The 16,883-nt window shown below is 40.7% G+C and overlaps 2 protein-coding genes across 3 annotated transcripts in view; one reads left to right on the top strand and one right to left on the bottom strand.

Moving 5' to 3' along the window:
• The first annotated feature begins 61 nt into the window (after window positions 1-61).
• Window positions 62-3,608, top strand: CCDC121 (coiled-coil domain containing 121). Its single transcript, XM_030311411.1, has 2 exons — window positions 62-626; window positions 1,319-3,608. The coding sequence occupies exons 1-2, from the start codon at window positions 82-84 to the stop codon at window positions 2,286-2,288; spliced, it is 1,515 nt and encodes a 504-aa protein (XP_030167271.1). The 5' UTR covers window positions 62-81; the 3' UTR covers window positions 2,289-3,608.
• Window positions 3,609-6,522: 2,914 nt separating this feature from the next.
• ZNF512 (zinc finger protein 512) overlaps window positions 6,523-16,883 on the bottom strand; it is a 34,294-nt gene continuing 23,933 nt past the window's right edge. For both annotated transcript variants that reach the window (XM_030311409.2, XM_030311410.1), the window contains exons 11-14: window positions 15,295-15,396; window positions 14,306-14,368; window positions 12,804-12,902; window positions 6,523-8,517 (exon numbers count right to left, since the gene is read on the bottom strand). In XM_030311409.2, coding sequence (XP_030167269.1) covers window positions 8,209-8,517; window positions 12,804-12,902; window positions 14,306-14,368; window positions 15,295-15,396 — 573 coding nt within the window. In that variant the 3' untranslated portion in view covers window positions 6,523-8,208. The remainder of the gene's footprint in view (window positions 8,518-12,803; window positions 12,903-14,305; window positions 14,369-15,294; window positions 15,397-16,883) is intronic.

The raw sequence follows: 16,883 nt of genomic DNA on the forward strand, positions 1-16,883 counted from the left end.
CGCTGCGCGCTTAGAAAGGCTTCTGTGACGCGAGGGGCAGAGATACAGGCTAGAACCCAACCAGTGCGAAAGGGGAAGGCGATGGGGTGGGGCGGGCGCAAGCGATTCCTTCCCTCCCGGCCAGGCTGCGCGCCAAGTTGGGACAGGAGAAGGGAAATGATGGGCTCGGAGGACGGCAGGAGGTGGCCAGAAAGAGAGGCACTCACCGTTGTAGGGAAGGGCCTGGGAAGAGCAGAGTTCCTGTCCCCAAAGCGAGCCGAAATGAGGTCCCCAGAGCGGGGCCCCCAGAGTTCGAAAATGAAGACAGTGCGTTTCTCTTTGGACCCCCAAGGAGCGAGGAAGGGAGCCGAAAGGGAACCGGCAGCTAGGGCTTATTCGGCAACCGGCAAGGTTCAGCCGATCCAAGTTGGACCGGCCGGGGCTGGGGTGAGGTGCGACCCCCAGAGTTGCTGGGCAGCGCCGAGATCCAAGGAGCACAAAATAGAGAAATTGCGAAAACCTTCCGCAAGGGGACGCCATTTCCGCGTGGCGCAGGACCCTAGCACTACTAGCGCTGCCGCCTCGGCAGTCAACCTCGGTGAATCACACGGGGACCTTGGAGATGAACTCTTGGATTCCCAGAGCAAGTAGGTACTGAAGGGGCGCTGCCCTCGACGGAAGTGTCCACGAAACAGGAAAGGTGGTAGAAAAGCCGGGAAATTTATTGTTACTCCCGACCACCCCAACTGTGCCTGTGGCCCCCCTCGTAGCCGCTATAGTGTTCAGGAACTCCCAAGGTTGGGTTTCACACCCACGCTCTGCCACTTGCTGGCGGTGTAAATCGTAGCCACGTCATTTAAAGTCTCTGAACCGGTTTTCTCCTCTTTAAAATGGAGGTGATACCTGACAGGGTTGTAGTGACTGTGTACTTAAATTGTAAACGACACTCATTTACCTTTACCATAAACTGTATCCCTCCTGCCGTGCATAGTGTCAGGAACATAATAGGTACGCAAAAATATTTTCTTGTATGAATTAAAGTACAATTGTGCATTTTGTATTTACTAAATTTTCATTAAGAATTGATAGGAGAGGGGCGCCTGGGTGGCTCAGTCGGTTAAGGGTCCGACTTCGGCTCAGGGCATGATCTCATGGTTCATGAGTTCAAGCCCCGCGTCCGGCTCTGTGCTGCTAGCTCAGAGCCTGGAGCCTGCCCAAGATTCTGTGTCTCCCTCTCTCTCTGTTCCTTCCCTGCTCGCACTGTCTCTCTCTCAAAAATAAATTAAAATTAAAAGCAAAAAGAATTGATACGAGAATGCCTCACTTGTTCTTCCTCCAGGTTTGCCAAGGACTCTGGGAGTTCCACTGCACGGTCTGTTAGTTTAATAAATATAATTTTCAAGCCACAGATGCTAACAAAGTCAGAGACGACCTTTAAAGAAAAGACCATGACGGAGCTGAGGAAGGTGAACAGCCGAATAAAACAAACTCGAATGCAGCAAGAATCAGTAATGCAGGAAACCGAGCAGCTATACAATGAAAAGTTACTTGTCCAGACTGAAAACCAATTCTTTCTGGAATACCTAGACAAGGAAATTGAGGAGTACAGAAGGAAGCCTGAAGAGCTATGGGAACATTATTTACAAAAAAGTGAGGAGATTGAACAAAGGAGACAAGAATCAGCCTCCAGATATGCAAAACAAACCTCAGTGTTTAAAGGGGAGCTCTTGCAGAAGGAAAACCTCCAATCCAATTTAAAGCAGCAGTTGCAGGCACTGAGGGATGTTTCCCTAGTAAAGGAGAAACAGGAGAGAGAAATACAGATGTTACAGGAGAAGAAAAAGGAAGCCCAAGCTGAGATCGACGCAAAGAAATTGGAAGTCCAGCTCCAGATGGTCCAGGAAAAAGCATTACTGGAAAAACAACTGAGTGAGCCAGACCCGAGGCAGTTGGGAAAAAGAAAAAGAGAAGAGCTTGAAAGGAAGGCCCAGGCCTTGGAGGCAGGAGCAAAGCAGTATACTTTTGAGTTCTACCATGACATGAGGAGAGAGAACGAGTGGTTAAAGAAGGAATTACAGCAGCAAACTCAGCATTGCCAGGAGTTGGAGGCTATTAGGAGCTGGCTCAAAAATCAAAAGCGGCAGCTCCAGCAGGAACAGTGGTATATGGACTGCTTAGTCCGGGGGAGGAACCGACTACAGGGAAGGCATAACCCGTGCCCAGGACAGGGTGCTCCAAAGACCACAATAACACCTCTCCTAATCACCAAATCAAATATTAATCCAAAGCAATTCCCAAAACAACACTGATTATATAAGGACTGGAGTAAGAATTCTCACGTGCTATATAGACCTGGTTAGGAAGGCTTTGGGATCTGACTGCTATGGTAAAACATCCATCATGATGTGTTAGTGTGAAAGATTAGGTGTGAAACAAAGATTTTTCTTCCAATAATGCTGCTAGGTATTTGTGTGACTGGCATCCCTTAATTAGATTTTCCTTTAATTAATCTTGTTGATGAACAGGATGTTCCTCAAATCTCCAGATAACCTGATACCATTCCCTAAACACCTGTACTTCAAACTAGCTCAAGGAAACCACCTTGAGGAAATGAAAGGAAAAGGGTTGTGTGACTTCATCTAGCTAAATTAGATTTCTTTATATAAAAAACACCTTTTAAGAATAGCATTTCAGATTGACTTTATATAGTGCCTTCTGCTCTTTAAACAACCAATTATCCTCATGCCTCTTGACCAGCTCCACACAAAGGCAAAGTGTTTTTTAAGCTTTTTCAAGTTCACAAGCAGTGGCCAAGCACTTCCCCCAGTTTTGTCAAGAGTGAAAAAGTAAACTGCAAGTCGGAGAAGAGCTAGGAAGAAAAAAAAGCACTGGGCAGAACGACCTTTTGTCTGATGCTCTGCCCCTCAACTGGGTAAATTGAGAAGGGAAGAGCAAAAGGGATGTATATTCGGTCAACTACTTTTGACAGTCTTTTCTGTGAAGAAACACTTCTGGCATTAATGAGGTGACTGAATGCCTCTGCTTGTTTTAGGAAAAGATATCAAGAAAAGTGTTAGAATATTTGGAAGACTTTTTTAAAGAGTCTTATATTTCCCTAACATTCTAAATTCTAAGATAACAAGATCACTTAATTAAGTTAACTATAATAGGTACTTCAGTTTTAGGTCACTTATTACATTTTCTTATTCTGTGTGCACTTGATAGTACATGAAATGCCTTTTGTAATTAATATGTGCCTTGTATTTATGTCTATTTAGAACTGGAAACAAGATTTTTAATTAGTACAGACGTTTAGTTTTTGAAATTTTTTTGCACTAAAAAATATAAAATAAACATTTTTTACACTTATGACATATTGATGATTAGACTATTTGAATGCTAAATCCTAGTACAGGGATATAACCCCATATTTTAACATCACTCCTCTATGGGGAAATATAATCCAACCTTATGTTTTCTAGAAATTGTCAGTGATAAGAAACTACAAAATAATTTTCATGAATTTTGTTTTATTCCTATGTAAAATGAACTTAAAATTGGCTTAAAAATTTTTTTCTCCCTCAATGCCTTTTACCTCTAGCTTTAACAATTTTGTTAAATGTGTATTGTTATTAAAAATAAAATGTATATTAATATATCTGTTGATTTTTTTATTTTTCCAATGTAATGTATTTTCTACTCCATCACTCCTCTCTCTTACTACTACTTCTGCAAGTCTTATTCTTACAAATATGCACATAACAAAACCACAATTTCAACGCAGAAGAGTAATATTTTAGATAGTATGCAGGTTCCTTAACTTGAATACTTCAGTTCTTGAGCTGAAAATACATAAAGACTCAACTTGAAAAACATGGTAACCAAGACAAATTTGAAGCCCTATTCTCTGTGGATGCAAAAAACCACAGAAAAATATATACTAAGGCTGAAAAGGGGTTGGGAAAGTAGGAGTGATCTAGAATCTTACTCTGCTGTTAATTTCCCTCCTGCCTTTACTGTTCCGATGATCAAATTGGGAAGTGGATAACTTCCATCTCCTATGTTTATTTTTAATTCCTATCATCCCAGATAACGGATCTGGTGTATTGCTTTATGGCTGTCCCTTTCAGAGTGAGGCCTCTCTTAAGGGCTTGAAGACTTTCGAGGGTGAATCATCTGATAAAGGTATTTTGAAATCCATACCTGCAAGTGAGCATAGCTTGGCCAGGTACCATGTCAGTCTTTTTGTCTGCTTTGCTATGAAGAAAATTAAAACAGGGTGATGTTACAGAAAGTGCACTTAGATAGAAAGACCCCCCAAGGGGAAATTTAGGTTAAGACCTAAATGATTCAGTGAAGTCTACTGGACAAAAACCAGGGAAGAAGCCATTTCAGGCAACGGAACAGTGAGTGCAAAGGCCCTAAAATGGGAATGAGCTTAGCAGGCTCCAGGAAGAGAAAGGTCAATGTGGCTCAGGTGTAGCTGGGGAATGATCAGAGAATTTAGGTGGAGGGGAGGGAGAGGAAGCTAAACGGGTTAGCAGTGGGAGTGGCAGGCCCTGTGGGACAAGGAAAGGGAGTGGCTTGAATTCTAAGAGCACTGGGAAATTATCAGGCTTTTAGCCCTTGAATGAGGTCTGATTGACAATTTTAAAAACTCACTACAGCTGTTCTGGGAAGTGTAGCCAAGCCAGTAAAAATCAGCAGGAAACAATTAGGAAGCTATTGTCGTCTAGGCAAGAGGTGATGATGGTTTGAACTGGGGTGGTTGAAATAGAAAGTGAACAGGAGACAGGGGTAAGAGCAGACCACAGGGGAGAGGAAAATGAAAGGTTAAGAATGAGGCACAAATGGGGCGCCTGGGTGGCTCAGTCGGTTAAGCATCTGACTCCTGATTTCGGCTCAGGTCATGAACTCACAGTCTGGTATCTGTGCTGGAGCCTGGTTGGGATTCTCTCTCTCCCTCTCTCTCTGCCCCTCCCCCACACACTTGTGCTTCCTCTCTCTCAAATAAATAAACATTTTAAAAAAGAATGAAGCACAAGTAAAATTTCTAAAGTGATCCCTTTTAAAAAGGAGAGGAGCAATAATTTGTGAGCTGATTTTTCAAATGATTTTTCAAATTTTTTCAAATTTTTCTTTCAAAAGAAATACATAAAATGAAGTATTTCAGACACACGATATAGAAAACTACAACAAACTCACTATCCACCTTAAGAAATAAGAACTTACAAATTCACTGTAGTCCCTCTGAATCCCAGAAGCACTGTCCTAAATATGGTGTTTATCATTTCTGTGCATGTTTTCATGCTATATATACATATATATGTACATATATATATACATATATATTAATATATATTAAACTATAAACGTACACTAAATATATATTATATAACATATACATTTCCATAAACAATATGGAATATTTTTACATGTTTTTAAACCTCACATAAATGGTACGCTTGATGTATTCTGTAACCTGCTTTTCCCATTTTTAAGATGTATTCATGATACAAGCCCTAATTTCACAGCTATACAGTATTCCACTGTATTTACCTCTTCTGATGATAGACAAATTATATAGTAAAGCTAACAAAGCGACCCAAGCATGTATAATGTCTCAAAAAACAGATTTTTTTTTCTCTTTAATAGTCTCAGATGTTCCTGGCTAGCAATTAGTCCTTCATGGGGTGATTCAGGGCATCAACCATTTTCCATTTTGTGCTCTACCACCCCCTAAAGCCATTTTATTATCTTCATATGGCCCGATGAAGGGAAAAGAAAGCACAGAGGTGCCCTTTCTTAAAACTTCTACCCTGGAGGTATCACACATCACTCCCATTCATGTTCTACTGGAGAGAAGTTAGTTAGCTACCCTTCACTACAGGGGCAGGGGATTGGAGGGCCAGGAACATAATTTAGCCATTTGTCCTATAATCCTAGGGGTCTGCAAAGTGACAGCAGATTTTGGCAGACAGTTAGTAGACTCTGCTACATCATTCTTGTTTATGTCTCCTGGTACACCTGGGCAAGAGGATTTTCTCTGTATATACCCAGGAGTAAAACTGTCGAGCCTTAGGGGCGTATTTTCAGCTCTACTAGATACTGCCAAATTGTTTCCAAAGTAATTGTACCAATTTAAATTCCAAACCGTGCATGAGAGTTCACATTCCACACAACCTGGCTATACCTGATATTGTCAAATTTGTTACTCAAATGAATTTTGTTTAAAAAACTTAAAAACTCAATAGTATGATTAGGATACTCCTGCTGAGTGAGACCTGGCCTCAGGAAGGAAAAATTTTAAAAGTGCCTGCGAGGGTCCTGGATGAGACTGGACAAGTTTTCTACACTAATTCACTTTAATCTCAAACAAATTTATTCACTAACCAGCAGACTTCAGGAGCTAAAGAACTACTAAGACGCCGCATTTGGAACTTATTTCAAACCCACTCCCACGTTCAGCTGTTTTCTTACCCCCATACACTTTGTCAGCAAGGAGTCAAATAGCAGGTTGGAGTCAATGAACTGGAAACATCATTCTAACCGACAGTCATTTATTTCTTTTGTCATTGCCCAACATTCCCCAAGTCTTACTCACCAGAAATTAATATAGCTTCTTCATTTCTCCTCCCTGACAATCCTCATCTACTGAAAGGGTTTTAAGGGTGCAACTGCCAATGAAAATGTAGAGTGGACATACCATGTCCTTCACTTGTTTCACAACTATCTATTTTGGCAGTCTCCAAATCTGGTTTCAATGCTCCCGTTTGAAAGTGGTCTTCACAAAAGCCCACATTTTAAAGCTATGTGGAGCAGCACAAAATACAGAGTTAAAGAGTAGTAACAGCCTTTCAGAATTTGAAAAGGTAGTGTTTATCCATATCAGGGTTAAGGGTCCTTGCTTTTTATGTGGCATATGCCACAAAAATTGGCAAGAATATATAAGACCAATATTTATGGAAAAGGGGAAGAGAATGTGGAAACACAACAACAGAGCTGGTCTAAACAATGTTCCAGAGAAAGCCAGCCTTGAAGAGAAGTAGCCCACTAGACATTAGCAGGTAGGCATGAGGTACAGAAAAGGAATTTTTCTTTCCAACTCCAGATAAATATCTACATCTGGTGACAAAGTCTCAAGATATAAAGAGGATAGAACTCCACATATAAAAGAGGATAGAGGACAATATTCTCAGAGAATTCCAAGAGACAGAGGTTGGCTAAAGGGAGGAATAGACTTAGCACGGCATAGACTAACAGGTAAGGTCAAGTCCGGGGGAGAAGGAATGTGCACCTTGGCTGCCAGTCTTAGTGGCATTACCAGGAACACTAGGATTCTGTGTCAAAACATCAAGTGCAATGTGGTATTTCTCAATCCATAAAACTGGGGGAGAAAACAAGCTTTAGGAGGGCACTGATCATAGCAACCAATGAGGCCTCAAGCCCCAGGAAAGATGAGGCAGTATTTATTGCTTCTTCTACTTCCTTCTTTCCAATCATTTTAATGTTTGCGACATTTTAATGTTTGGGCTGCTTTTCATGCCTGTGGGTCTAGTCAGTCACTGCTACTTGGGATAAACAAAACATTTCCCAGTAAAACCAGTGTAGCGAGGTTCTAGCTTTTTCATCCTACATCCATTTTCTTACATATTGAGAGAACAAACAGCCTCCATAAAATCTGCTTCCCAAGGAGACAGGATAAGCTTTTTACATGAGTGACAACAGTTCTAGCTTCTAGGATTGTTAAATCACAAATACAAAATGGTAAATCAGTATGGTTTTAAAAAATTAATTTGGAATTGTTTTATAAGCAAGATGATGGAATGACTACTAATCAATGGAGCTTCCAAGAACATTCTATAGCCCAGGAAGGAACAGGACAACCAAACAGGTTTCTCAGTTTTGTACAGGGCAAGAGGGGCCCACAGTTGGCCTTAAGAGGGAGCTCTTTGGGCAAGATAAGAGAAAAACAAGAGGACTCCAATGAGGAATAGCAGGAAAACCTACCAAAAAGGGGGTGAGGGTGGGGGTGGGGGTCAAAGTGAATAAATAGGGAGAACAGTGAAATTTACACAGGAGGAAGGAGCTGAGAAAGTCACAGCCTTACACAAACAGCTGAGAGAGTGCATTTCTCCTCACTCAGCCCCCGTGACTCAGTCCTCCCAGCACAGGCCCCCGTGACAATGGCATCATGTCCGCTTTCCTAGGAGCTTTCACACTGCCTGCCTATTTCCTTCCTCGTTTATGATTAGTCTTTGGGGCCTTTACTTTCTGGAATTGTGCTGGCACTGGCTCCTGCTCCGGTTCCTTACAGGAGGTCGACACTAGCAATTCCTCGTTACTCCTCCTCTGATCCTTCCCTACTCTAAGACTCAGCTCTGCCTCAGGAAGCTCGATGCCAGGCTGCTGCAGCCTTCGCAGAGACCTTCTGCTCCTGTGCTGCTGCCTCCGCTTTTCTTCTTCTTGCTGCCGCTGCTTTATCTTCATGAGCTTTTCAAAGCTTTTGGTTGTGGTTGGGTTTACAACGAACCAGTCCTACAGAGGCAAAATGGAAAAATCATCCAGTCAATCAATACACAGTAGAGAACATAAAGAATGGGTGTGGGAAGAATCCCTAAAAGGCACGGTTAGGGCAGAACACAGTAAGGAGGAAACAGATAGGGAACCATAGCTTAGAACTCTGTACTTGAAACTGAAGAAATTCATCATGAGCAGTCATTATAAGCATTTATTGTGTAAGACATGATTTAGGGTACTTCAATAAGTGATCCACGAAGTCTGATCACTTAGCATCATCCCACTCATCTATCTCCTTTGTAAAACTCTCATGAGATATAAAGCATTGGGTCATAGGAGATTTTTATTTCATGATAGTATTTGCATGCAGCCAGACCACCTGGGTGCAAATCTCAACTCTGTTTCTGTCTCTGTGACCATGGGGAAATTACTTAATTTCTCTAAGACTCAGTTTAAAAAATTAAGAGTTAAGGAACATGGACTCCAACTATGAAATATTCTTGCAGAAAAAAAGAAAGAAAGGAAAAAAGAAAGAAAGAAAGGAAGAAAGAAAGAAAGAAAGAAAGAGAAAGAAAGAAAGAAAGAAAGAAAGAAAGAAAGAAAGAAAGAAAGAAAGAAAGAAAGAAAGAAAGACTTCAATCTAAATCAAGTGATCTGGGGGCGCCTGGGTGGCACAGTCGGTTAAGCGTCCGACTTCAGCCAGGTCACGATCTCGCGGTCTGTGGGTTCGAGCCCCGCATCGGGCTCTGGGCTGATGGCTCAGAGCCTGGAGCCTGTTTCCAATTCTGTGTCTCCCTCTCTCTCTGCCCCTCCCCCGTTCATGCTCTGTCTCTCTCTGTCCCAAAAATAAATAAAAAACGTTGAAAAAAAAATTAAAAAAAAATAAATAAATCAAGTGATCTGATCAGTCTTCTAGGTCTAAAAACCAGTTTATAGGAAATACTCTGCTAGAGGACCACCACCACAGGAATGTAATCAACAAAATCCAAAATGTGCATATATGACCTTGTTTCTTCAACAAATAAATTTGGGGTGGGGGGAGAGGAAAGGGAAACTTCTAGACCTGCATTGTCCAATGAGATAGTCACTAGCCACATGTGGCTAATGAGCTCTTGAAAAATGACTAATCCAAAATGAGATGCGCTTTCTAAATTTTTTTTTTAATGTTTTTATTTTTATTTTTGAGACAGAGAGAGACAGAGCATGAGTGGGGAAGGGGCAGAGAGAGAGGGAGACACAGAATCGGAAGCAGGCTCCAGGCTCTGAGCTGTCAGCACAGAGCCCGACGCGGGGCTCGAACCCACAGACTATGAGATCGTGACCCGAGCCGAAGTCGGACGCTCAACCGACTGAGCCACTCAGGCGTCCTGTTACGCTTTCAATATATAACAAATAGACATGAAATTTCAAAGATTTAGTATGAAAAAATATAAAGTATCTCAATAATTTTTTACTGACTACGTGTTCAAAAGATAGTATACTGGATTAAATAAAATATATTATCAACATTAATATCACCTGTTTTTCTTTATACTTTTGAAATGTGGTTACTAGAAAATTTTAAATTACATACATGACTCACATTACATTTCTATTGGATAGCACTCTAGATTAAAACATACAGTATATGGACCTTTTTTTTTTTTTTTTTGCTCCTGATTTGAACAAGCCAACTCTGAAAAAAAATTATGAGGCAATCAGGGAAATTTAAATAATTTAAATAATAACTAGGTATATAATGATATGCAAGAATCATTGTTAATTTTTTTTAGGTGTAATGATGGTTGCGGTCATATACTTTTAAAAGTCCCTATATTTTAGACACAGTGAAAGAAGCAGTGACAGTGACAGGGTATGTGAAATTTGTTCAAAATAAGCCTTTAAGGAGCACCTGGGTGGCACAGTCAGTTAAGTGCCTGACTATTGATTTTGGCTCAGGTCATGATCTCAAGGATGGTGGGATCAAGAGTCAGGCTCTGCTTTAACAGCATGGAGCCTGCTTGGGTTTCTCTCTCCCTCTTGCTCTCCCTGCCCCTCCCCTGCTTGTGTGCACATGCACACTCTCTCTCAAAATAAATAAACTTAAAAAAAAAAATAAGCCTTTAAGGAACAAGAGAAGTAGGTGTGGTTATAAATGAAAACAAGATTGGCCATAAACTTGTTGGCCAATCTGTTAAAGCTATTCATATCTGTTAATGCTATTCATATCTGTTAATGCTATTCATTACACTATTTTGTCCATTTTCATGTATTTGAAAATTCCTGTTTAAAAAAAAAAAGTAGTGTAAGAACATGCGAGGCAGAAAGGGAGGAACAGAATAAAAATGTTTTACCACCACATATAATTCATAAACACAGGCACAAATCATTGAACAAATGCCTGGGGAACAAGCCCCAAACTAAGTGAAATTTGTTGGTTCCAACTTTTTAAGAGGAAACTGGAGAAAACTGGTTAATTACATAAAGGCCAGATTTTTGTCAGGAGATAATTTTTTTTTTTTTAATGTTTATTTATTTATTTTTGAGACAGAGGGAGAGCACGTACACAAGCGGGGAAGAGGCAGAGAGAGAGAGGAGGACACAGAATCCGAAACAGGCTTCAGGCTGTGAGCTGTCAGTGTAGAACCTGACACGGGTCTCAAACTAAGGAACCATGAGATCATGACCTGAGCCAAAATCAACAATCAGGCACTTAACCAACTGAGCCACCCAGGGACCTCGAGATAATTATCTTTTAAGTACTTCCTGAAGCATAAAAAGGTACACTATTATTATAAAAAAAGATAGGACTGCATTCCAGAAGAAATCTCAGACATGGAAAGGGCCTCCCAAAGCTTAAACTGGTAAAACAACAAGAACCACATTTGATGACACTAACTACAGCCCACATTGTTAAAAACTATTAAATGTGAGGGCAGAGAACAGCTGAAGGTGCTTGCTATTTTTCCTTATCAGGCAACAATAGTTTTTGCAGTCAGATATTCCAAGAGAATGCACTCTACTCCTTTAGCTTTTGCAATACGGGTATTTAATTATACAGGAAACAATTTCTCTACTCACCTATATTACTAAAAACTTGCCCTAAGAGAAAAAAAAGACTCAGCTTTCTGAACTTTAAAGCATTTTTAGAAATTTTTCTTTCAAATGTTTATTTTTGAGACAGAGAGAGAGAGAGAGAGAGAGAGCGAGCGAGCATGAGCAGGGGAGGGGCAGAGAGAGAGGGAGACACAAAATCTGAAGCAGGCTCCAGGCTCTAAGCTGTCAGCACAGAGCCCGACGCAGGGCCCAAACTCACAGACTGCGAGATCATGACCTAAGCCGAAGTCGGACACTCAACCAACTGAACCACCCAGGCACCCCTGAACTTTAGAACACTTTTACACAGAATTTATTTTTTAATTGTCAAAATGTACAAACCTTCAGAAAAGTTATAATAGTTCAATGAAACCTAGATTTACCATCGTTAACCTCTCTTTCCTTTCTTCCTTCTTCCATTTGCAATTTATTTTCAGGCGTATTTCATCCCTAAAAATTTCAGCATATATCTACCTAAGAACAAGGGCATTCCCCTGCAAAACAATACAGTGATCACATTTGGGAACATTAACATTGACTCATTACGATTATTTAATACAGTTGTATTCCAATGACTCCAGCTGTCTCATTAATGTCTTTCATAGTTGTTTCTTTGCAGTATTTTTTTTTTTTTACGTTTATTTATTTTTGAGATAGAGAGAGACAGAGCATGAACAGGGGAGGGTCAGAGAGACAGGGAGACACAGAATCTGAAACAGGCTCCAGGCTCTGAGCTGTCAGCACAGAGCCCGATGAGGGGCTCAAACTCACGGACGGTGAAATCATGACCTGAGCCGAAGTCGGTCGCCCAACCGACTGAGCCACCCAGGCGCCCCTCTTTGCGGTATTTTAAACAACCTTAAAAACAGGTTGCTCCACAACATTAATTAGAATACTAGAAAACGGAAGTATGGAGAACGCTAGGAAACAAGAATTGCAAAGGTGTAAACTCAGCCTACTGCCCACATGCCTGATTTAACTGAATTTAAAAGAATCAGAAGAGCTCAAGGATGCTCAGACTTATACTGACTACAAATGCTTTCATAGAAAATATAATTATGCATCTAATTTTACAAAGTATTTTAACTCCAATGTCTCCAGTAACCACTTTCAAGCTACTTTCCTTGGCAGTCCTAGCCCAACACAACACACAAATTCCACCTTTCTTGGGGGCACATGTATGGGTTCCAGGGATTACAAAAACATGATGGGAAAAGCAGGGACCTCACCTCGGCATGGACAGAGTTGATGTGATACTTGACACCACTCTCTGACACAAATTCTTTTTGACACAGAAGACACTTGTATTTTCCAGCCACAAAGTTTCCCTGTTTTCAAGAGAGAAAGAAAAGGGAATTACTGGTAAATTCAGGAACACGTACCTGGGCCGTGTGTGGGGATTGTTAGAGATGAAAAGAGGGGATTTTACTTCAGCAAAGGTAAGAAGGAAGAAAATCCAATACAGCAATATACTTGGGAAAACCAGATTTAGGCAGACTATTACCACTAGAAATCTATCCTAATATAGTTCTATACATAATACCCCCACCCCCTCAACACAACCTAAAGTATTCCTACTTTTATTATGTAACAAATCACCCTTTTCTATCTTCCCTAGTTTCTGTCACTTCACTTCCAGATTCTCTTGGTTCCTCTTCCCACATGATCAAACTCCTGAAGTTCACCAGAGGCACCAATGTATAATTCTTCCCACTATAATCCACTGCTCTAAAGAGTGCCTTGCAAATCCAGAATTAGAGGTATATTGTCCATAATGCCTAGTTTAAGGACTCAGAAACTAAGATCATGATGACAAACTCCTAAGCACTTGTGGCCAGATCTGGGTTGGATGCCTACACTCCCTTGCTGCTTTGAACTGAGGTTTCTCTCCCCTCCTGAAGCTCTGAGTGTCCATGGTGCTAATTTTGTGTGAGGAGATATTTCTGAATGGAATTAAAAAGTGGCAGCATGGGGCGCCTGGGTGGCGCAGTCGGTTAAGCGTCCGACTTCAGCCAGGTCACGATCTCACAGTCCGTGAGTTCGAGCCCCGCGTCAGGCTCTGGGCTGATGGCTCAGAGCCTGGAGCCTGTTTCCTATTCTGTGTCTCCCTCTCTCTCTGCCCCTCCCCCGTTCATGCTCTGTCTCTCTCTGTCCCAAAAATAAATAAACGTTGAAAAAAAAAAAATTAAAAAAAAAAAAAAAGTGGCAGCAGTCCCCATGTCTGTGAGTCAGAGGGCACCTGGGTCAACACAGAAAAGATGCAGTGAGGTGAATATCTGTTTGCCTGACACCCAGGGCTAGCATCTACCTCCCATCCCCAGAGGCTATATAATTCAGGTGGGATTAGAGGATCTTCATCATCCAGATAAGCACACGTAAACTGATTCTAGAAATTTTAAGGCCCAATAAACAGGGCAGGTCCAGGGCAGGACAGACTCAGGTAGAAAAAGTTACCTCCCTGATATAGACTCAAAACTAATAATAATACTTTTCCTCCAACTTTTTTAATTGATAAGACTTAAGGCTATGTTGGCTTCTTCTATATCTTGGACATATCAGGACATCCCATCCAATACCAGATAAAGAATCTTTAGGACATAAAAAACTAAACAAGCCTCTGAACTTAACAGTAAACAGGGTGACTAGCTGTTCGCCTAAACTGAATTCTCTTCCATGTCAGACTTTTGTTTGAGAGATCACATTAAGATAAAGCATTCAGAAAGTTACAAACCAAGGTACAAGAGCCCAGGTGAGCCTTAAGGCCTGATACACTACTGTAGACAGCCTCACAACCCTGAAAGAGAGAAGAAGAAATAATGTAAAGATTATACCAAACCTCATCCTTCTCTTAGCAATCTGGCCGTTCACACTGACCAACCCTACATTTAGAGGAAGAAGCCCAATAAATTGTACTACAAACCAAACAGAAAAAATTCAGACACAAGCCACAAAAGGAAAAAGGAAAACCATGAAAAGGTATTTTTTTAAAAAGAGAAGGGCTTAAGATATTCCCTTCCCTGATACTTTTTCTCTGACTTTTAGAGAAACAGAAAATTGCATGGTTGGATTTTTTTTTTTTTTAATCTGCCTTCTTCAGTATAAATATGTCTCCTGTTTCTGGTAGATATCCTCCTTCCCAAAGTACTGCATATACAGCTGTGGTGGATTAAAGAAATAATGGAAATTCTCTGCCACTCTTCCCTATAAGAAGAGGAGTCTATTCACCCTCCCTTTGAATCTGGGTTAACCCTGTGATTCCTTTGACCAATAGAATGCCATGGAAATATTGCTGAACAAATTCTGAAGCTAGGCCTGAGAGATCTACAGCTTTCATCTGCATGTTCTTGGAACACTCTAAGAAGTCAGTTGCCATGTACCCTGCTGGTAACCCACTACAACCTCATGGACAGAGAGGCCACGTGGAGAGCGAAGCTCCCAGCTCAATTAGCTGCACAGAAGCTATCTTGGACGTTTAGGTCCCATCTGAGCTTGCAGCTGAATACAACCCATGAGTGATCCCAGCTGACGCCATGTTTAGCAGGAGAAGGTTCTCTGAGCCCTGACAGAATTACTGACTCACAGAATTCTGAACAAATAAAATAACTAATGTTTTAAGCCACTAAGGTTCAGATAACTTTGTCATGAAGGAATCAGTAACTGAGACAGAAGTTTGATAAACTTGATAAACATTTACTGAAAAAATGAATGAGAAAGAACCACCTGGTTAGGGCACTGAATGCGATGATATTTCTTGATATCTGACTTCCATTTGTGTAGTACTTCCTGGCTGAAGGTAGGAAGCCCAGGGCGAGTATATTTTAACTACAAGACAAGAAATATTTTATTGGAGGAATCCAACTTCCAACCAAAATACCCCAAAAGGTTCATACCCAACTCTTTAGGTTATGTAATTCTGGAGTCTGACAAACATATTTTCATGTGCCAAAAATATTATAGCATGTAAGACCCTTTAAATACAAATTTATCTGAAACTGGTAAGTATAACTGTTTTTTAATCTTAGAATAGCTTTGATTTTTAACAGAGGGCAGGAGAAGAGACTTTCAGATATAGCACTTCATCTACAGTTTTAAAAAGCTAGTGACAGAGCATTTACACAGTTAAAATACTCATTACGAAAAAGACAAAGATACAAATATGTACTGTAAAATATAGGTATATTCATAAATATGGTACATATATACACATATATATACAACATATGCAACAGAAATATATGTAGATGGGGGAAAAGCTAGAAGGCTATACATCAAAATGTTAACAGTAGTCCTCTCTGGGTGGTAGAATTTTGAGTAGCTTTAATGATTTTTCCCTGCTTATCTGCATTTCTCCTTTTTCTTCAAAGGTGTCATGTTAATTTTTGGTATTTAAAAAATTCAGGGGCACCTGGGTGGTTCAGTCAATTGAGCATCCGACTTCGACTCAGGTCGTGATCTCGTGGTTTGTGAGTTCGAGCCCCGTATCAGGCTCTGTGCTGACAGCTCATCAGAGCCTGGAGCCTGCTTTGTATTCTGTCTCCCTTCTGTCTCCCTCTGCCCCTCCCCTGCTCATGTTCTGTCTCTCTCTATTTTCTCTCTCAAAAATAAACATTTAAAAAAAAACTCAAAGAAATTAAGGTTCAACCTAAAACAAAGATGTGAGAGAACTTGGGGATGGAACACATGATTTTTACTTATACTGCGCAAGCAAAATTATTCCTCACACTTGCCTTCACATGCTTGACCCAAGTTAGTCTCTCTCTCTCTTTTCTTTAGATTGATTGATTGATTGATTGATTGATTTAGAGCCCGACGTGGGGCTCGAACTCACAACCCCAAGATCAAGAGTTACATGCTCCACCAATTGAGCCAGCCAGGTGCCCCTAAATTAGTCTCTTCTTACAACTACTATAGTTTCCAGAAAAGAGACAGCTAGCACCTGTAGAGACAGTTCTTACAAAGTCCACCACAAGTAATAGCTGTATTTCCAGTGAGTAAACAATCCTCCTGCTTGGAAAATGGAAGTATCTGAAAAGAAGCTGATGCTCTTTCTGAGACAGAAAAACAGAACCAAAACCCAGAGGTAAGGGGAAATAAGGAAGGCAGCCTAAAGGAACTCCGCTAAATCTATAAGAGGAATCAGAGCACAGAGCTGGCTTTATTTATAAGCACCCCTATCTTCTGCAGCTAGGGTATACAGGTCCATCTAAAATCCTTTTACAGTGATAAGAGAATATTTGCATAAACTATTATATTCATATAATAAACTATCATGTTTACGCAGCTGTAAAAAAAAGAAGTGAGGATAATCT

The sequence above is a fragment of the Lynx canadensis genome, chromosome A3 (assembly GCF_007474595.2).
Source record: "Lynx canadensis isolate LIC74 chromosome A3, mLynCan4.pri.v2, whole genome shotgun sequence".
In the NCBI taxonomy this organism is placed as follows: Eukaryota; Metazoa; Chordata; class Mammalia; order Carnivora; family Felidae; genus Lynx; species Lynx canadensis.